Genomic DNA, 15,240 nt, shown 5'->3' on the forward strand with positions numbered 1-15,240 from the left:
CCAGAAGAAGAAGAGGAGGGAAAGAAAGGGAGAGAAGAAATAGTTGAAGAAAAATGGCCAAAGCTTCCTGAACTGGGTGGAAAACATATTGATCAACATATTTAAGAAACAAAAACTTCACAGAAGATAAACTCAGAGATGCACATTTAGAAACATCATAATGAAACTGTCAGGAGACAACGAGAGAATCTTCAGAACATCGAGATATGCAATTAATCGTGTGCAAGCTGTCCTCAAGAAGATGAACCGATTTCTCACATGAAGCCACGGAGATCAGATGGTCAGTGGATGATATACTCAAAATGCTGCAAGCCGCTCGCCTTCAGAAACCAGCAAAAGAATAACGAACTAAAACCCAAGTCAAGCACAAGAGAAGAAATGATGAGGGACACCTGGGTGGCTCAGTGGGTTAAAGCCTCTGCCTTTGGCTCAGGTCATGATCCCGGGGTCCTGGGATCGAGCCCCGCATTGGGCTCTCTGCTCAGCAAGGAGCCTGCTTTGCCCTCTCTGCCTGCCTCTCTGCTTACTTGTGATCTCTGTCTGTCAAATAAATAAATAAAAATCTTAAAAAAAAAAAAAAAAGAAATGATGAACACTAGAAGCAGAAAGAAATGAAATGGGAATAGAAAAACAATAGAGAAAATCAAGGAAACTGAAACTGGTTCTTTAAAAAGTTTGACAAAGTAGATAATGACTTACAAAGAAAAACAGAACTGGGGCGCCTGGGTGGCTCAGTGGGTTAAGCCGCTGCCTTCGGCTCAGGTCATGATCCCAGGTCCTGGGTTCAAGCCCCACATCGGGCTTTCTGCTCAGCAGGGAGCCTGCTTCCTCCTCTCTCTCTGCCTGCCTCTCTGCCTACTTGTGATTTCTCTCTGCCAAATAAATAAATAAAATCTTAAAAAAAAAAAACAAAGAAAAACAGAATAGATTTAACTTACTTAAATCAGGAAAGAATGAGAGGACATTACAACTGATAGTACAAAAATAAAAAAGATTATAAAGGACTTGTATGAATACCATATGCCAGTTACGGCAAGAACAATGGCTCCCTCTCTCCCCAGAGATGTCTATCCTCAATCCTCACAATCTGTGAATATGTGACCATCTACAGCAAAAGTGAATTTTCACATGTGATTAAGGGTAAGGACCTGGAAGTAGAGAAATTATTCTGGATGATGCGGGTGAGCAAACCTAATCATACACGTCTTTAAAGGTGGAAAATTTTTCCAGGCTATGGTCAAAGGACCAGATAAGACCCAATGAGAAGGACCTGACCCATTGCTGGCTTTGAAGATGAAGGAAGGGGAATTTGAGTCAAGAAACGCAGAAGACCTCTGGAAGCTAGGAAAGGAAGCTAGATGCTTCGCAGAGCTCCCTAAGAGGAACGGCCCTGCCAACACCTTAATTTTAGCCCAAGGAATTCTGTCAGACTTCTGACCTACAAAACTATAAGATGATATATTTAATATATTTCTGTTGTTTAAAGTCATGAATTAATGGTAATTTGTTTTGGCAACAATAGCAAACTAACACAATAATAAACTGGATAACCTGGATGAGATGGACAAATTCCTAGAAAGGCACCAACTACCAAAACCCAAGAACAAATAGAAAATTTGAATAGGCCCACAACAAGTAAAGAGATTGAATTAGTAGTCAAAACTTTCCTACAAAAATGTAAAAGCCCAGCCCCGAGGGCTTCTTTAGTGAATTCTATCAAAGGTCTAAAGTACTACTTTAGTACTTTAGTACTACTCCTTCATAAGCTCTTCAAAACATGGCAGGTTGTGGGAACACTTCCCAGTTCATTCTATGACCCAGTAGTACTCTGGTCCCAAAGCTAGAGAGGACGTCACAAGGAAAGATAACTATATCCCGATGTCTCTTATGAAGACAGGTGCAGACAGCCTCAGTGAAATACTAGCAACCTGAACCTAGGAATATTTAAAACAGATTCTCTGCCATGATCAAATGGGATTTATCCCAGGGATGTATGGTTGGTCCAACATGTAAAAGTCAATCAGACATAAAGGAAAACATCCAGAATAGTGAACACTACGCTGAAGAAAGACATAGTCAAAGGACTGACTTTTCCCAACTCTACCCAGCAAGTCCTCTCTTAGGTAAAGACCAAAGAGAATTGAAAATATAGGTCCGCACAAAAACTTACACAGAAATGTTGAAAACAGGATTACTCATAGTAGTCATAAAAGTGGTAACAATTCAAATGTTCCAGAAGTGATGAACGGATGAACAAAACGTGATATAACCATATGGTGGAATATCGTTGATTCTTAAAAAGCAGTGAAATACTGGTACATGATGCTAAGTGGTTGAATCCTGAAAACATTATGCTAAGTTAAGAAGCCAGACACAAGGGGCGCCTGGGTGGCTCAGTGGGTTAAGCTGCTGCCTTCGGCTCAGGTCATGATCTCAGGGTCCTGGGATCGAGTCCCGCATCGGGCTCTCTGCTCAGCGAGAAGCCTGCTTCCCTCTCTCTCTCTCTGCCTGCCTCTCCATCTACTTGTGATCTCTCTCTGTCAAATAAATAAATAAAATCTTAAAAAAAAAAAAAAAGAAGAAGCCAGACACAAAAGGTATACCCTGTATGATTCTGTTTACATAGAATGTCCAAAAAGGGCAAATCCATAAAGACAAAAAAACCAATAGTGGATTCCAGGGGCCAGGGTGTGGGTGTCTGAAGAGTTAAGTGCTTGTGGGTATGGGGTTTCTTTCTGGGTTGATGAAAACATTCTGAATTATATTGTGATGATGGCCGAACAACTCTATCATCACACTAAAACCGCTGAACTGCATCCTTTAAAAGGGTGAGTTGCATGATCTGGGGCTTATATCTCAATTTTATTTTTATTTCTTTTTAAAGATTTTATTTATTTATTTGATAGAGAGAGATAGATCACAAGTAGGCAGAGAAGCAGGCAGAGGGGGAGAGGGGAAGCAGGATCCCTGCTGAGCAGAGAGCCCGATGCGAGGCTTGATCCCAGGACCTGAGCAGAAGACAGAGGCTTTAAGCCACTGAGCCACCCAGGCGCCCCACTATATCTCAATTTTAAAAAACAAATGAGACCTAGGAAGAGTAAGATTGTCTCCAAGCCTTGCACAAGTGATAAGTGGTAGACACAGGAACAGATCCCAGATGTCTAGGACTCCAAAATCTGCACATTCTCCATATGTACCAGTCAGTGCTTCTCACTACAATGCTGTGTAAAAATCAGCCTGAATCATAATGGTTTACAGATGTAAGTATTTTTTTAAAGATTTTATTTATTTATTTGACAGAGAGAGATGGCGAGAGAGGGAACACAAGCCAGGGGAGAGGGAGAAGCAGGCTGAATAGGGAACCCAGTGGGATGCGGGGCTCGATCCCAGGACCCTGAGGTCATGACCCAAGCCGAAGGCAGATGTCAATGACTGAACCACCCAGGTGCTCCAAGTATTTTTTTTTCTTGATTATGATTCTGTGATTCTATAGGTTGGCTCTTCTTCCGGCTTCAGGGCCAGTTGGTCTTGACCTCAGTTGGCTTCAGTTCTTTCTAGTTCCCTTGGTTCGGTAGCTCTCGGGGGCGTGTTTTTGAACTGACAGACCACTGGAGCACAGCCAAATCGCACAAGAAAGTTGAAACCTCTGCGTGCGTTGCCTCTGCTGCCGTTCATTCCATTCGCCAAAGCAAGTCCCCTGGCAAAGCGTGGTTTGGCTCGGGGCACGGGAAGGCTGCACCGCAGAGGGAGGGAGTAGAGAATTGAGAACCGCGGTCTGGCGCACCGCCTCACCCCGCCACAGATGCCGGTGTCACAGCTCTTACAGAGGAGTTCACCGTGGGGGCCCTCTGCCACGGGATGAGAAGACACAGCTTCAGTTGGTTTGGAGAAAATGGCCCCAAACCTTTGTATGTTTGTTTATTTGTATGTATGTGTTTGTTTTTTGTTTTGCTCTTACAGAGAAACAAGGGGAAACACTAATTTTGTTCTGAGTAGTCTCTGTGCTGCCCAAGTGTCTTGTTTTCTCGGGTGACCCTTCGGGCAGTTTGCTGCTCACTGAATTCCCACAGTCCCAGCGCATCAGACCTTACTGGGTGTGTGTGGGGGGTCCTCTATGTATATTTGGGTGGAATATCTGGGCCCTTGTGTGTTGTCCGTCTGTGTCTGCTCTATCTTCAGGAGTTTTTGTCAGGCAGTTCAAACTCTCAGTACTGGCAGACTGTAGAGTGGGTCCACCGGGTCTTTACTCATCAGTCTCCCCTTTCTATCGACCTTCTGTTATGAGAGACGAGGACTCAGGTCTCCAACTGTGCCCTGCTCTCCACCCCCCCCATCTCCCAGGAGGATAGACATCTTTTTGGTGCTTTCTGAATTGTAGCCATATAAATACTGTTCTCCCTGAGTCAAGTTATGGACTGTGCATTCAGTCTCTTTATTATATACATTTTTGGTTGTAGTTAATGATTGCCACATCCTTTACATTTTCTAGCTTTTCTTCATCTGTATCTCTATCTTACCCTTGGGGCAACCTCTTCAGGGCGGTTACTCTGCCCAGTTACCAGATTACACATGGGCTCCATTGTTTCCTCTCTCCCCCAGGAAGCTCCAACTTCCTGGAATGTGCAGCTGCTCTCCTTGCAGCTGCCTCCAGCTGTGGTCCTGGGGCCTCGCATTAGCGCCGTCTGGGGACTGCTCTCCACCTCCCCCTGGGTGGGGTCCCTAGTTTTGAATCCCATGTCCCCACGTCATTCTCTTTCTTGGCTTTCTCTCTCACTTGTACAAAAGACCTCTTCTAGCAGTTTTCCTGGAAAATGGTGCCTGGGTGATGAATTTTTAAGCCCTCACATCTCTAGAAATAGCCTTCTTTTACTCTCATACTTGTTTCCTAATTTGACTCAGTATGAAATCTGGATTGAATATCATTTTTCTTCAGAATTTTGAGGGCATACCTCAGTTTTTCTTCTATTTTTAATAGTATTGAGAAATCTGCTAACATTTCATACCCTCTCTTTTGTAAAGTACACACCTTCCCTCAGAATGTTTTGTGATCTGTGTTACCACTCATGTTAATGGTGTTTGCATTTTTTCATTCATTTTGGTGGGACTTGGTGGCCCTCTCAGTTTGAAAAGCCCAATCCTTCCCTGCTGGGGAAAGCCACGTGTAAGATGCTGTGATGAGACCCCTATAGCTGCTGCCTTCCCTGCTCTCCTGTTCTCAAGTGCTCACCAGTCAATCTCAGACTGATTCCCTCGTTTTCTTCTCTTCCCAAGCATCCATCCGTTTTTGTTTTACTTTCTCGAACACTGTGTTAACATTATTTTCTGATACTTCTATTGAAATTTTAATATTCACTATGATACTTTAATTTCCTAGCTTTCTACCTAGCGTTTGTTTTTTTTTTTTCTTTTTTCACAGCATCTGGTCCTTGATTTGTAGGTTCACTCTTTTCTGTTATATCCCTGAACATATTAATTGCAGGGTCTTTTGAAGTTGATTTTTACTGTCCACATTGCTAACATTTATTTTGTCTTCTTTTTTCCTTCATGTATTTGTTGCTTTTCATGTTATAGCTCTTTTCAGATTTCTGGTTATCCTTGTGAAGGGGATCAGAATAGACCATCCCAAAATAGGCCACCTTGGCATAAGAATTATTTTGAATGGAAAGCAATTGAGAAACAGCAGATTCAGGAAAAGCTCTCTATCCTCCTTTCTGCCTAAATGCAGGGTATACATTTTCCTTTGTAAGATGTTCCCCACTCCTCTCTGGTGCTGGAAGAGACCAATTATCACGACAAATAACCATTATCACTGGAGACAGAAGTCGGCACCAAGTTGGGCCTGTACAAGCAAAGCTTACTGAAACGTCCTTCATCTTCCATTAATTTCTCCAGATACTTCCCCATCCACAATTACCACCCCTTGAAGCCCACACTCTTTTTCTTTTGTCTTGTCACTTCTCCACAATTTATTGCCCTCTGGTAGGATGGTACACAAGCCCCAAACTCACACTGAGTTCTCCCATGTGTATGCATGTTGCATGTATAGATAACCTTTTGGGTTTTTTTTCTCCTGTTAATCTGTCTTTACCAATTTGACTTATAAGCTTCAACTACTGAGTTTAAGAAGGTAGAGGAAGAATATTTCCTCCTCCACATTTGGATGCTCTTTAATATTTGGGAGTAATGCACCTAAAAGCTGCTTGACTTTTATGCATGGTGATGGGGCAGTGGTATGTGACAGGGCAGAAAGCTGGATTTTCTACTGTCCGTGACTTTTCCTGCTATCAGTGGAAGATGCACTAAGGTCTGGTAATAAACTATCTTACTGGGAGCAGACTGACGTGATTCTCCCACTTCATGTCCCTGCTCAGGGTTCTCTGGGCTCCCCGGGTTCCTGCAGAGACTGTTCTGTTCTCCTTCCTGGCAGATAAGTGCCCAGATGCAGGGGCTTTCCATTCGTGTAATGGCTGGGGAACAGGTAGAGGTGTCCCCCTCTCATTAATCCCCTCTCATCAGGTCCAGTCTCACCCCTACCCACTACTCCACCTGATAACCTGCATCAGGAGAACTTCTTGTTCAATTTCTAGTTTCCCATGGAGGTGACCCTGGCAACTTTAGCTGCATTAAAAAAAGGAGAAAGAAAAGAAAAACCACCACAAAACATAGTGGTTTTAAAGAAACACGGCCATTAATTTAGCCCAAGATCCTGTGGGTCAGCAATCTAGGACAGGCTCTGCTGGGCAGTTTGTCCAGCTAATTCGTGAATCTGTCATTGGAGCTCGTTTGTTGGGACAGCCTGGCGGACTGTAGTGGGGTGGGGGCACCCTCTGTCTCTCTCATCCACGAGGCAGCCCAGTGGGGTTCCCAGAGAGTGAGTGAGCAGACACTAAAGGAAACCTCAGGCCCTGAGCCCAGACTTGGCACCACATTGTCTCTTCCACATTCGACCGGTTAAAGCAAGTCTCCAGGCCAAGCCTGGCTTGGGAAATGATTTTAGTCTTTTGGGAAGTAACCTACCAGCAAAGGGAGGTCACATGGCTTCCCTCTGGTGCAAAGGCAGGTCTGAGGATCCTGACAACTTTTCACAGGACTTTCCTGCTTTCCTGTCTGCACCTTACTCAAGCCTTCAAGGTCCCAGACCTTCCATCTGTGAGCAACCCTGAGCTCCGCCGAGGTGCACCCTTGGGTATCATTCTGTTACAGGGTTGCAGGTTCTTGTCTCAGGGAGCCGAGGAATGATTCTCGCTGACATGAAAGGGTGAAATGAAGTGAAAGTTTATTGAGTGAAGGTGAGAACAGAAAGGAAAGGCTCTCTAGAATGAGCGGGGTGGCCCTTGAGGGCTGTCACTAGCAGTCTTTATGAAGACCTGACCAGGAAGCTGGTGGCCTTGAGATTCCGGTGCCATCTGCATTTGGGCACAGACTATTGATAACACCTTTACTAGCTTACTCTTTGAGGTCTGGTCATTTTCTTTGATGACAGAGTAGCTCCAGGACCAGGTGGCCTATTTGTTCCCTTGTCTCTGGTTTTGCACGCCTCAGCATTTCCCCACATCTGGAATTTCCCGGAGCCTGGTCCAGCAGCCCTTTGCGCCAGCCGAGTGGGGGGAGTCAGTGGCCTCCTATTTCTCCCTGCCTACACCTCACCCCTTTCCTCACTCACTTGCACACACTGCTAGTGTGTGATCACTTTGCTCCGTACTCAGCTGTGGCCTTTGGGGTGTCGAGGACTCTCAGCCACAGGCAGTAGTGTTTGTGACTCTCTGTGGTCCTGCTGCTGCTGTCCCTCCCATTCTCCTGGCTCACAGACGTGATCAAGGGGAGAGGGGCAGACACGTCTTCACTGCGCCATACCCAGAATGAGAGTGTGACTGAGGCGTCTGAGATGGGACATGGTCCTGGGGAGCTGTAGTGGGGTGGATGATGGCGGTGAGCTGGCTCTGCGGGGCAGCCCGCTGGCCGCCCACCACTGGCTCCGGGCTCTTTATCTGTACAAGTTATAAAATAACCCCAGGGACAAAGTGTGATAATAGCACTAGCAACCTGTCAGCTTTGTCTGACCCTGTGCCCTCAGACCCACACATATGGGAACACTTCTGGCTTTCACCAACCCCATGGGGCTCCTTGGGGTCCCGGGTGTCACAGCACAGTGGCTTCTGTGACAGGTGCGGTCATGACACCTCAGCTCCCAGTCACCACACAGCTGGCTACCTTGGCTTTCCAAGTGTCCAAGGGCCCTGGTGGCTACCCAGAGGACCCTCCAGACTTCCAAATACAAATGAATACATTCATTTCCTTCTCTGATGGGCGCTCATGCTGAGTTTGAGGGACATCACATTCACGGACAAGGAGCGCTAACAGAGCCCGAGCCTGTTCTCATTCCAGCGGCCCCCGCTCCTGCCCCTGCTGCTCCCGCTGCCCTCGCTGTCTCTGGGGCCCTCCACGTGCCCCGCTCTGCGGGCAGGCCGAGCGCAGGTCCCTGCTCAAGCCTGTATGTTGCGGGTCCATCCCCGAATCCTGGCCCACCCTCCTGCTTCCGCACCAGCTGCCCGCAGAAGCCCCACCTCCCTCCTGCCCCAGCTCCCAGCTGTCTGCACGCGGCTCTACGTGCCCTACGTGCCCTGCGGCCCGGCACGTTCTGTCCACGCATGCGCTCTTGGGACACACGGCGGCCGCCTTGAGCCCCCTGTGCTCTGCTGAGGCTCGGCTTCTCCTGCGTGGCCCTCAGAGACTCTCTTCCGCGACCCTCACGCTCTCCCCTCCGCGTCTCACACTTTCTGTCCTCCCGGACCCCTTATGGTCTCTCCTCCCCGACCCTGCTTGACCCTCCTGATTCTCCACAGCGAGCCTCGTGCGTCCACAGACACCGTCCCCTGCTCTGACGTCACAGGCTGCAGTTCCAGCTCCTCTCCTGGAGGATGAGGTAATGCCACTCACTGTCCCCAGTCTGAGGGTGCTCGCCCACCCAGCTGTCCCCGTTCCACATGCCCCCATCCCTGTGTCCCCGGCTGGCACGCCCACACTCCTCCGCAGCTGCCCCCGACGTGCTCCCGCCCCGCCCAGGGCTTCTCCTTGCCCGGTGTTTCCAGGGCCCCCGCCCCGGGAACCCCAGCTGCTACTGCGCATCAGGTGATAAGCACGAGTCCTGGCTCCAGCCCCTGTGAATCTGGCTCCCGCGCTCTTCCGTGCACGGAAAGCACCGGAGCTCCGCAGCCGTTTTCACTGGACATGTCCCGGCCGTGTCTTGTGTCCCTGCGGGGGCAGCAGGGGTGCCGCTCCGCCGCGCGTCCTCAGGTGCTCCGTGCGCAGCTCCGTGTGCAGCACTTGTATTCCCCGCAGCCCTCCGGCTCCGTCCTGAACCCCAGGATCTCCCGCCTCCACCTGATGCCCAAGGCCACGCCCCGGGTCCGCTCCTTGCTGCGGGCCGTTGCTGTCCCTGGGCCCTCTGGCCCGTGTGCATGGCTTCCCCCGGCCCGCAGGCCTCTCCCTCCGCACACCTCCCGCGCACTGCAGTCCGGTGTCGCGCACTGCCTCCCGGACACCCCCGAGGACGCCTCCAGTCTGTCTCCTCCGCAGGCCTCTGGGCGTCCTGGGTTCCCTGCTCCGGGCGTTTCCCACTGTGTCCCTCAGCCACAGCCCCGGGGGCCAGCTCCTCAGCCTCGCTTCATCACACGGTCGTGCTGCCCCGGACGCCACACACTTCTCAGGGGAGTCTCCTCTCCGTCACCGTGGCCTTCCCGCAGACTCTTCTCTCCCCAGCACTGTTGCAAGCATGTCCAGCGCCGTGCTTCCTCGCGTGCGCCCCCGGGACCGGTAGCGTCAGCACCCCCGTTCTTCAAGGCCGAGGGATGTCCAGTTTTGTTTTGTTTTGTTTTTTAAGATTTTATTTACTTATTTGACAGAGATCACAAGTAAGCAGAGAGGCAGGCAGAGAGAGAGGGGGAAGCAGGCTCCCCGCGGAGCAGAGAGCCCGATGTGGGGCTCGATCCCAGGACCCTGAGATCATGACCCGAGCTGAAGGCAGAGGCTTAACCCACTGAGCCACCCAGGCGCCCCGGGATGTCCAGTTTTGAACTTTAAGACGTGACTGTCTTGCGAAGCGCTTGCTTCATTAGCTAAAACATAAAAATGGTAAGTCACAGCTGTCACGCTCCTGATTCCCTTTTGTGTCTTCTTCCCTGCGGTCTTGCTCATTTCTGGTCCCAGAGTAGTGTGATTCAAGGCCCCTGTGCCCCCTGACCAGGTTTTCCTTCTTGCTCCTATTTGCATTTCCAGAGTCTTCACTGCTTGCTGTTTTTAGGGAGATGGAGGCAATAGATCTTCTGTTCTTTCTCCATTGACAAGGATCAATGTGTCTCATGTACAATTCCATTTTTATGACTTCTACTGCCTTCTGGAAGCATCTTATGATATTTTTAACCACTTTTTTTTTTAAAGCCAGAAGTTCTGCACAACTGTTTTAAACTCTGAGAGGAACATAGCACAAAAATAAAAAATAACAACTGAAAATGGTGGTAGAAGCGTCATCTGGTGCCAGAGACCTCAAGCCAACGGCCGGGTGGCACCTCAGCTCCACGGAGACAGACCTGCTTTGGCTCTCAGCCACTGCGGCCTGTGCTTCCACGACTGGGCTCTGCTCAGCAGGGAGTCTGCTTGGGATTCTCTCCCTCTGCCCACCCCCACTCCCTGCCCACTTGTGTGTTCTCTCTTTCTAAAATAAATAAATCCTTAAAATAATAATAGTAGGGGTGCCTGGGTGGCTTGGTGGGTTGAGCCTCTGCCTTCAGCTCCAGTTGTGATCTCAGGGTCCTGGGATCGATCCTGCATCGGGCTCTCTGCTCAGCGGAGGGCCTGCTTCTCCCTCCCCCTCTGCCTGCCTCTCTGCCTACTTGTGATCTCTGTCAAATAAAATCTTAAAAAAAAAAAACAAAAAAACAGTAATGTCAGATGGAGTCACATAGGAACTCAGTTATTTTCCATATTGGTAATCAGTTAAAAAAAACTATTAAATTGATTTTTTTAATCATTAAATGTGAATTTAAAAGAATCTTAGTTGGAAAAACTGATACTAGATCAGTTAGATTTTTTTTCCTGTAATCAAATGCAAATGTCTCAGCAGGGCCTGTGTTGTGTGTATTTAAGACCTCACTTTGCTTTTCTCAACAGAACCAACAGCACTTCTTAAGGTCTCACCAGCGCAGACTTTTAAGAACATCAGTCACATGTCTGCTAAGTGTTAGGTCCGTTATTAAACGAAACGAGACTGAGACAAAGTGAAAGTTATTTAAAGCTTTATTTTATGCCAAGCATTAGAAGTCAGACTGACTGGCCAGGGCCGCTCTGAAGAGGACGACCCCTCCCCATCTTACAGACTACCTTTTATAGAGCAAAAGTCTGGCCACACATAGGTGGCCAATGAGATTGTAGTCATGTTAGGTCACGCGCAGGTGGCCAATTGAATTACAGTTTACCCTATAGTAGCTGTTTGACTTAACCTATTACTCTGGTCAGAGTTGGTGCTCAAGGTTGGCGCCCAAAGGGCGGGGTTTGCATTCTTTGGTGGTTAGGGGAAAAGTATGTGTGTTTCTTACTGATTGGATGTCTCCACCTGGCCCGACTCGTCCTTGTATTCTGGGCCCTGTTATCAAGAACTGGCCGACCTGGCCTTGTATTCTGGGCTCTGTTATTAGGAACTAGCTGACCATATTTTACTGGTTTCCCAGACTTGCTTCTAAGTAAGTTTCTCTGGGGAGAGGGGGGCAGGGTCGGTTTAAGTTTTACTGCACAAACAACAAAATGGCTTTTAACCAAGATGGAGTCGCTCTGGTTAAATACTTACACTAAGTAGCCCAAAAAGGTTGTTATTCAATGATCAAAAATTACAGTTTTGGAAAGTCAATATAGGAGTCTCCACGTTTTAACATGTACCTTAGGCACTTAAAACAGGGGACCAGAATGTGCCCTGATATATTTATTTCTTTTTAATTGTAGGTTTATATATATTTATCTTTAAAGTATTTAGAACAACATTAATACATATTTATATATTACATATGCAAAAAGAGAAGTGAAAAAGATAAATGGAAAATGAAATAAGCACTGTTTTAAAATATTTTCATCTTATTTAATGATACAAAAATATTTTACTTTTACTAGAAAAATAATAGAGCAGTGTGATCGAATGTGCATCATTATTTTTTAAATTTGGTTTGCCGCTTTTGATGCAGACATGTGAGGTCTGGCTCTAGATTACATTTATTTTGACACTTGGTTTTCATCTCTGTCATTGGTGAGAAGGATTCTCTGGAATATGCACGATTCCAGGAGGAGGATATGGGGCCCTGGCTGCCCTCCTTGGGTTGTGCTTCCAGTAATTCAGGCATTTCCACTCATTCTGGAGAGATTTTAAGGGACAGTTTTATCTTTCCTGATGGGGGTCAGGAGGTTTTGCATATTAATCAGATATTTTACTTTTTCTATTTTTATCAAGTGGGTTCTTCTTTTGGAAGATTTCAAAACAAGTTAAAAAAACACTCCATTCCTCAATTTTTAAGTGTGCTGTGAGATTCTCACAACAACACAATTATGGCAGCAAAAAGTGCTCTCATCCCAACATCTTTCTTTGGAAAAGGAGATTATCTTTATCCTAGTGTTAAGTCCTGAAATTTACCAGGAAGGAGTAGATGATGCCTGATCATTTTGGAAAGTATCTTGTAGGTGACAAACTGCTCAGGGACACTTCTAGGCATTGAAAATTTTAGCAACATTTTCAACTTTTGTTGTAATGTCTAAGCTAAAAACCTCATTTAAATATTTTTTATTATGATTCCTTCTCTCTAAAATAATTTTTTTAAAGGGGGGCAGTGTCTGGGTAGTTCAGTTGATTGAGCACCCACCTCTAGGTTTCAGCTCAGGTCATGAGCTCAGGGTCCTGGGATCTAGCCAACCCCTCACTTGGGCTCTGTTCACTGCTGGAGGATTCTCTCCCTCTGCCCCTCCCCCCACTCATATTCTCTGTCTTGGTCTCTCTCTCAAATAAATAAATAAATTCTTAAAAAATAAATATTATGAGATCATCTGAAAATTACCATAAATGGCCTTAGACTTTCCAGGTTATTCTCCATGTCATCACAGTAAATTAGGCTCCCCATTTAATACTAGAACCCATATATTTACTACTTGGATGCAGGCAAACTTGAATATGCTATGGTAACCTAAAAGTGAGTGAGTGGAGCAGGGGCAGTGCTCTCTTTATGGAGTCTCTGTTTATTTTTCAGACATGCCCATTGTCTTACCATGACAGAGATGTGCATGAACAGTCATCCCGATGGGGAGGTTTGCTGTTCACATATGACTGCGGAGACTGATGGTCTAGACAACCAGTTAGGTTAGAGGTCCCCAAAATTTCAGCTGCTTTGCTCTTCATCATCTTTCCTCCTTTTAAAGTTTTAGTCATATAGATTTTTATTTCTTTTTTTTTTTTAAGATTTTATTTATTTATTTATTTGACAGAGATCACAAGTAGGCAGAGAGGCAGGCAGAGAGAAAGAGGAGGATGAAGGCTCCCCGAGGAGCAGAGAGCCCGACTTGGGGCTCGATCCCAGGACCCTGGGATCATGACCTGAGCCGAAAGCAGAGGCCTTAACCCACTGAGCCATCCAGGTGCCCTAATCTTTATTTCTTGATAAGCACATTTCTAGGTATTTCTAATTAGGTTTTTATAATTGATGGGACATTTTCAGAAGTGGGTATTGTTGGCAAATATGGACACCAACAATTCTGTGTTTTAGCTCCATCACTTAGTAGCTGTGGGCAAATTATTAACTTCTCTGTGTCGCAGTTTCCTCTTCTGTAAAGCTGGGATTTATTCCAGTGTCTACTTCATAGAATTGTTATGAGAACAAAACAAGTTCATATATAAGAAATACTCCAGTGCCTGGCACACAGTTAACCCTTATGATGACAATGATTGAACCATCTTCTTTTTCCTTATAATAAAATGTGTATTCTTTTAAGTTTTCCAGGCATCTAACCCTATTATCTATAAATAATGATATTTTTCCTTCTTTCCTATAATTACATTTTATTTCTTTCTTTTGTCTAATAATTATTAATAATAACTTAATAATAATATTGCATAATGGAGATGTGCATACCACATGTGCCTGATTCTAATGTTACATTTCACCACTAAATGCTATATAGTCACACATTTATCTTATTGAGTACTTGATATATTCTTTCATTCCTATTGCATTTATGACTTCAATCAAGAATGAATTTTGAAATGATCATATAGTTTTTCTCTTTGACTTTTAAGATGATTATTTATACTGGTAGATTTCCTGATATTGAAACATCCTTGAATGAATGAATTGATACTTTACTTGGCTGTGGTTTATGACTTTATAATGTACTGATGAACTTTTTAAACTAATACTATAACTTTTACATTAATATTTATAAGTGGAATCAGTCTGTAGTTCGCTAGATCGTGTTCAACACCTTCCTCTACTCTATTTCCTATAGATGAGTAGTAGGATCTAGGGACTTAATCGGATTCTGGCTTATTTGGACAGGCATGTCTCACAGGGGCTGTGCTTCTCCATTGGAAGGCCCGTTGTCTCTGGTGATCTCTCTTTTTACAATGTCAGCAGTCACCAATGCCCACTGCTTAGATCCTTTAATTCATTAGGGATTGCAGAATAGTGGTATTCTGTAAGCCTTTATCTTCATTTATTAGCTGGAATACCAGCTCCTCATCTACTACAGTTTATAAAGAAAAGGTGAGATAACAGCTTGAAAGCCTGATATTTTTTTTCCCCTTCAGCATCTTCCAGAGGTAACTAGTGTGCTTTCTGTATTTCTTCTCTCTTTTTGGGGTGCGGGGTGGTGTTGGGTGTGTTTAGTAATAGTATTTTTATGAACCAATGTGCTTAAATGGATTTGGCATGCTTCAGCCTACTGTGTTATTGATGATCAGATCGCCCCCTTCTTGGCCAGTGAGGGCTTCCTCAGCTTGGCTTCTGAGTCCTTCTGACACGCCGTCACTTCTTTGCTATCTGGTGTGACAAGATGTTTCAGGTCATCCTGCCCTTGACCAGGAACTTGCCCTCTGCAAGGAGCCCTGGTTCATCGAAGTGAGAAATAGTGATAGTGACACACCCTGGGGGCTAGGGAATCTGCACACTTCTGGGCTGGTCTCTGCTTCCATATTTATCAGTGGACAGATCTAGGAGA

The 15,240-nt window shown here is 45.9% G+C and overlaps 1 protein-coding gene across 4 annotated transcripts in view; it reads left to right on the plus strand.

Annotated features, from left to right (window-relative positions):
- Positions 1-8,672: 8,672 nt before the first annotated feature.
- The window catches only part of LOC125083880 (uncharacterized), a 64,520-nt gene continuing 57,952 nt past the window's right edge, over positions 8,673-15,240 (plus strand). For all 4 annotated transcript variants that reach the window (XR_007122397.1, XR_007122398.1, XM_047700871.1 and 1 more), the window contains exon 1: positions 8,673-8,923. Coding sequence is in view for 2 of the 4 variants with exons in the window: in XM_047700871.1 (XP_047556827.1) it covers positions 8,919-8,923 (5 nt within the window). In the remaining 2 variants the exon portion in view is untranslated. The remainder of the gene's footprint in view (positions 8,924-15,240) is intronic.

The sequence above is a fragment of the Lutra lutra genome, chromosome 13 (genome assembly GCF_902655055.1).
Source record: "Lutra lutra chromosome 13, mLutLut1.2, whole genome shotgun sequence".
Taxonomy (NCBI): Eukaryota; Metazoa; Chordata; class Mammalia; order Carnivora; family Mustelidae; genus Lutra; species Lutra lutra.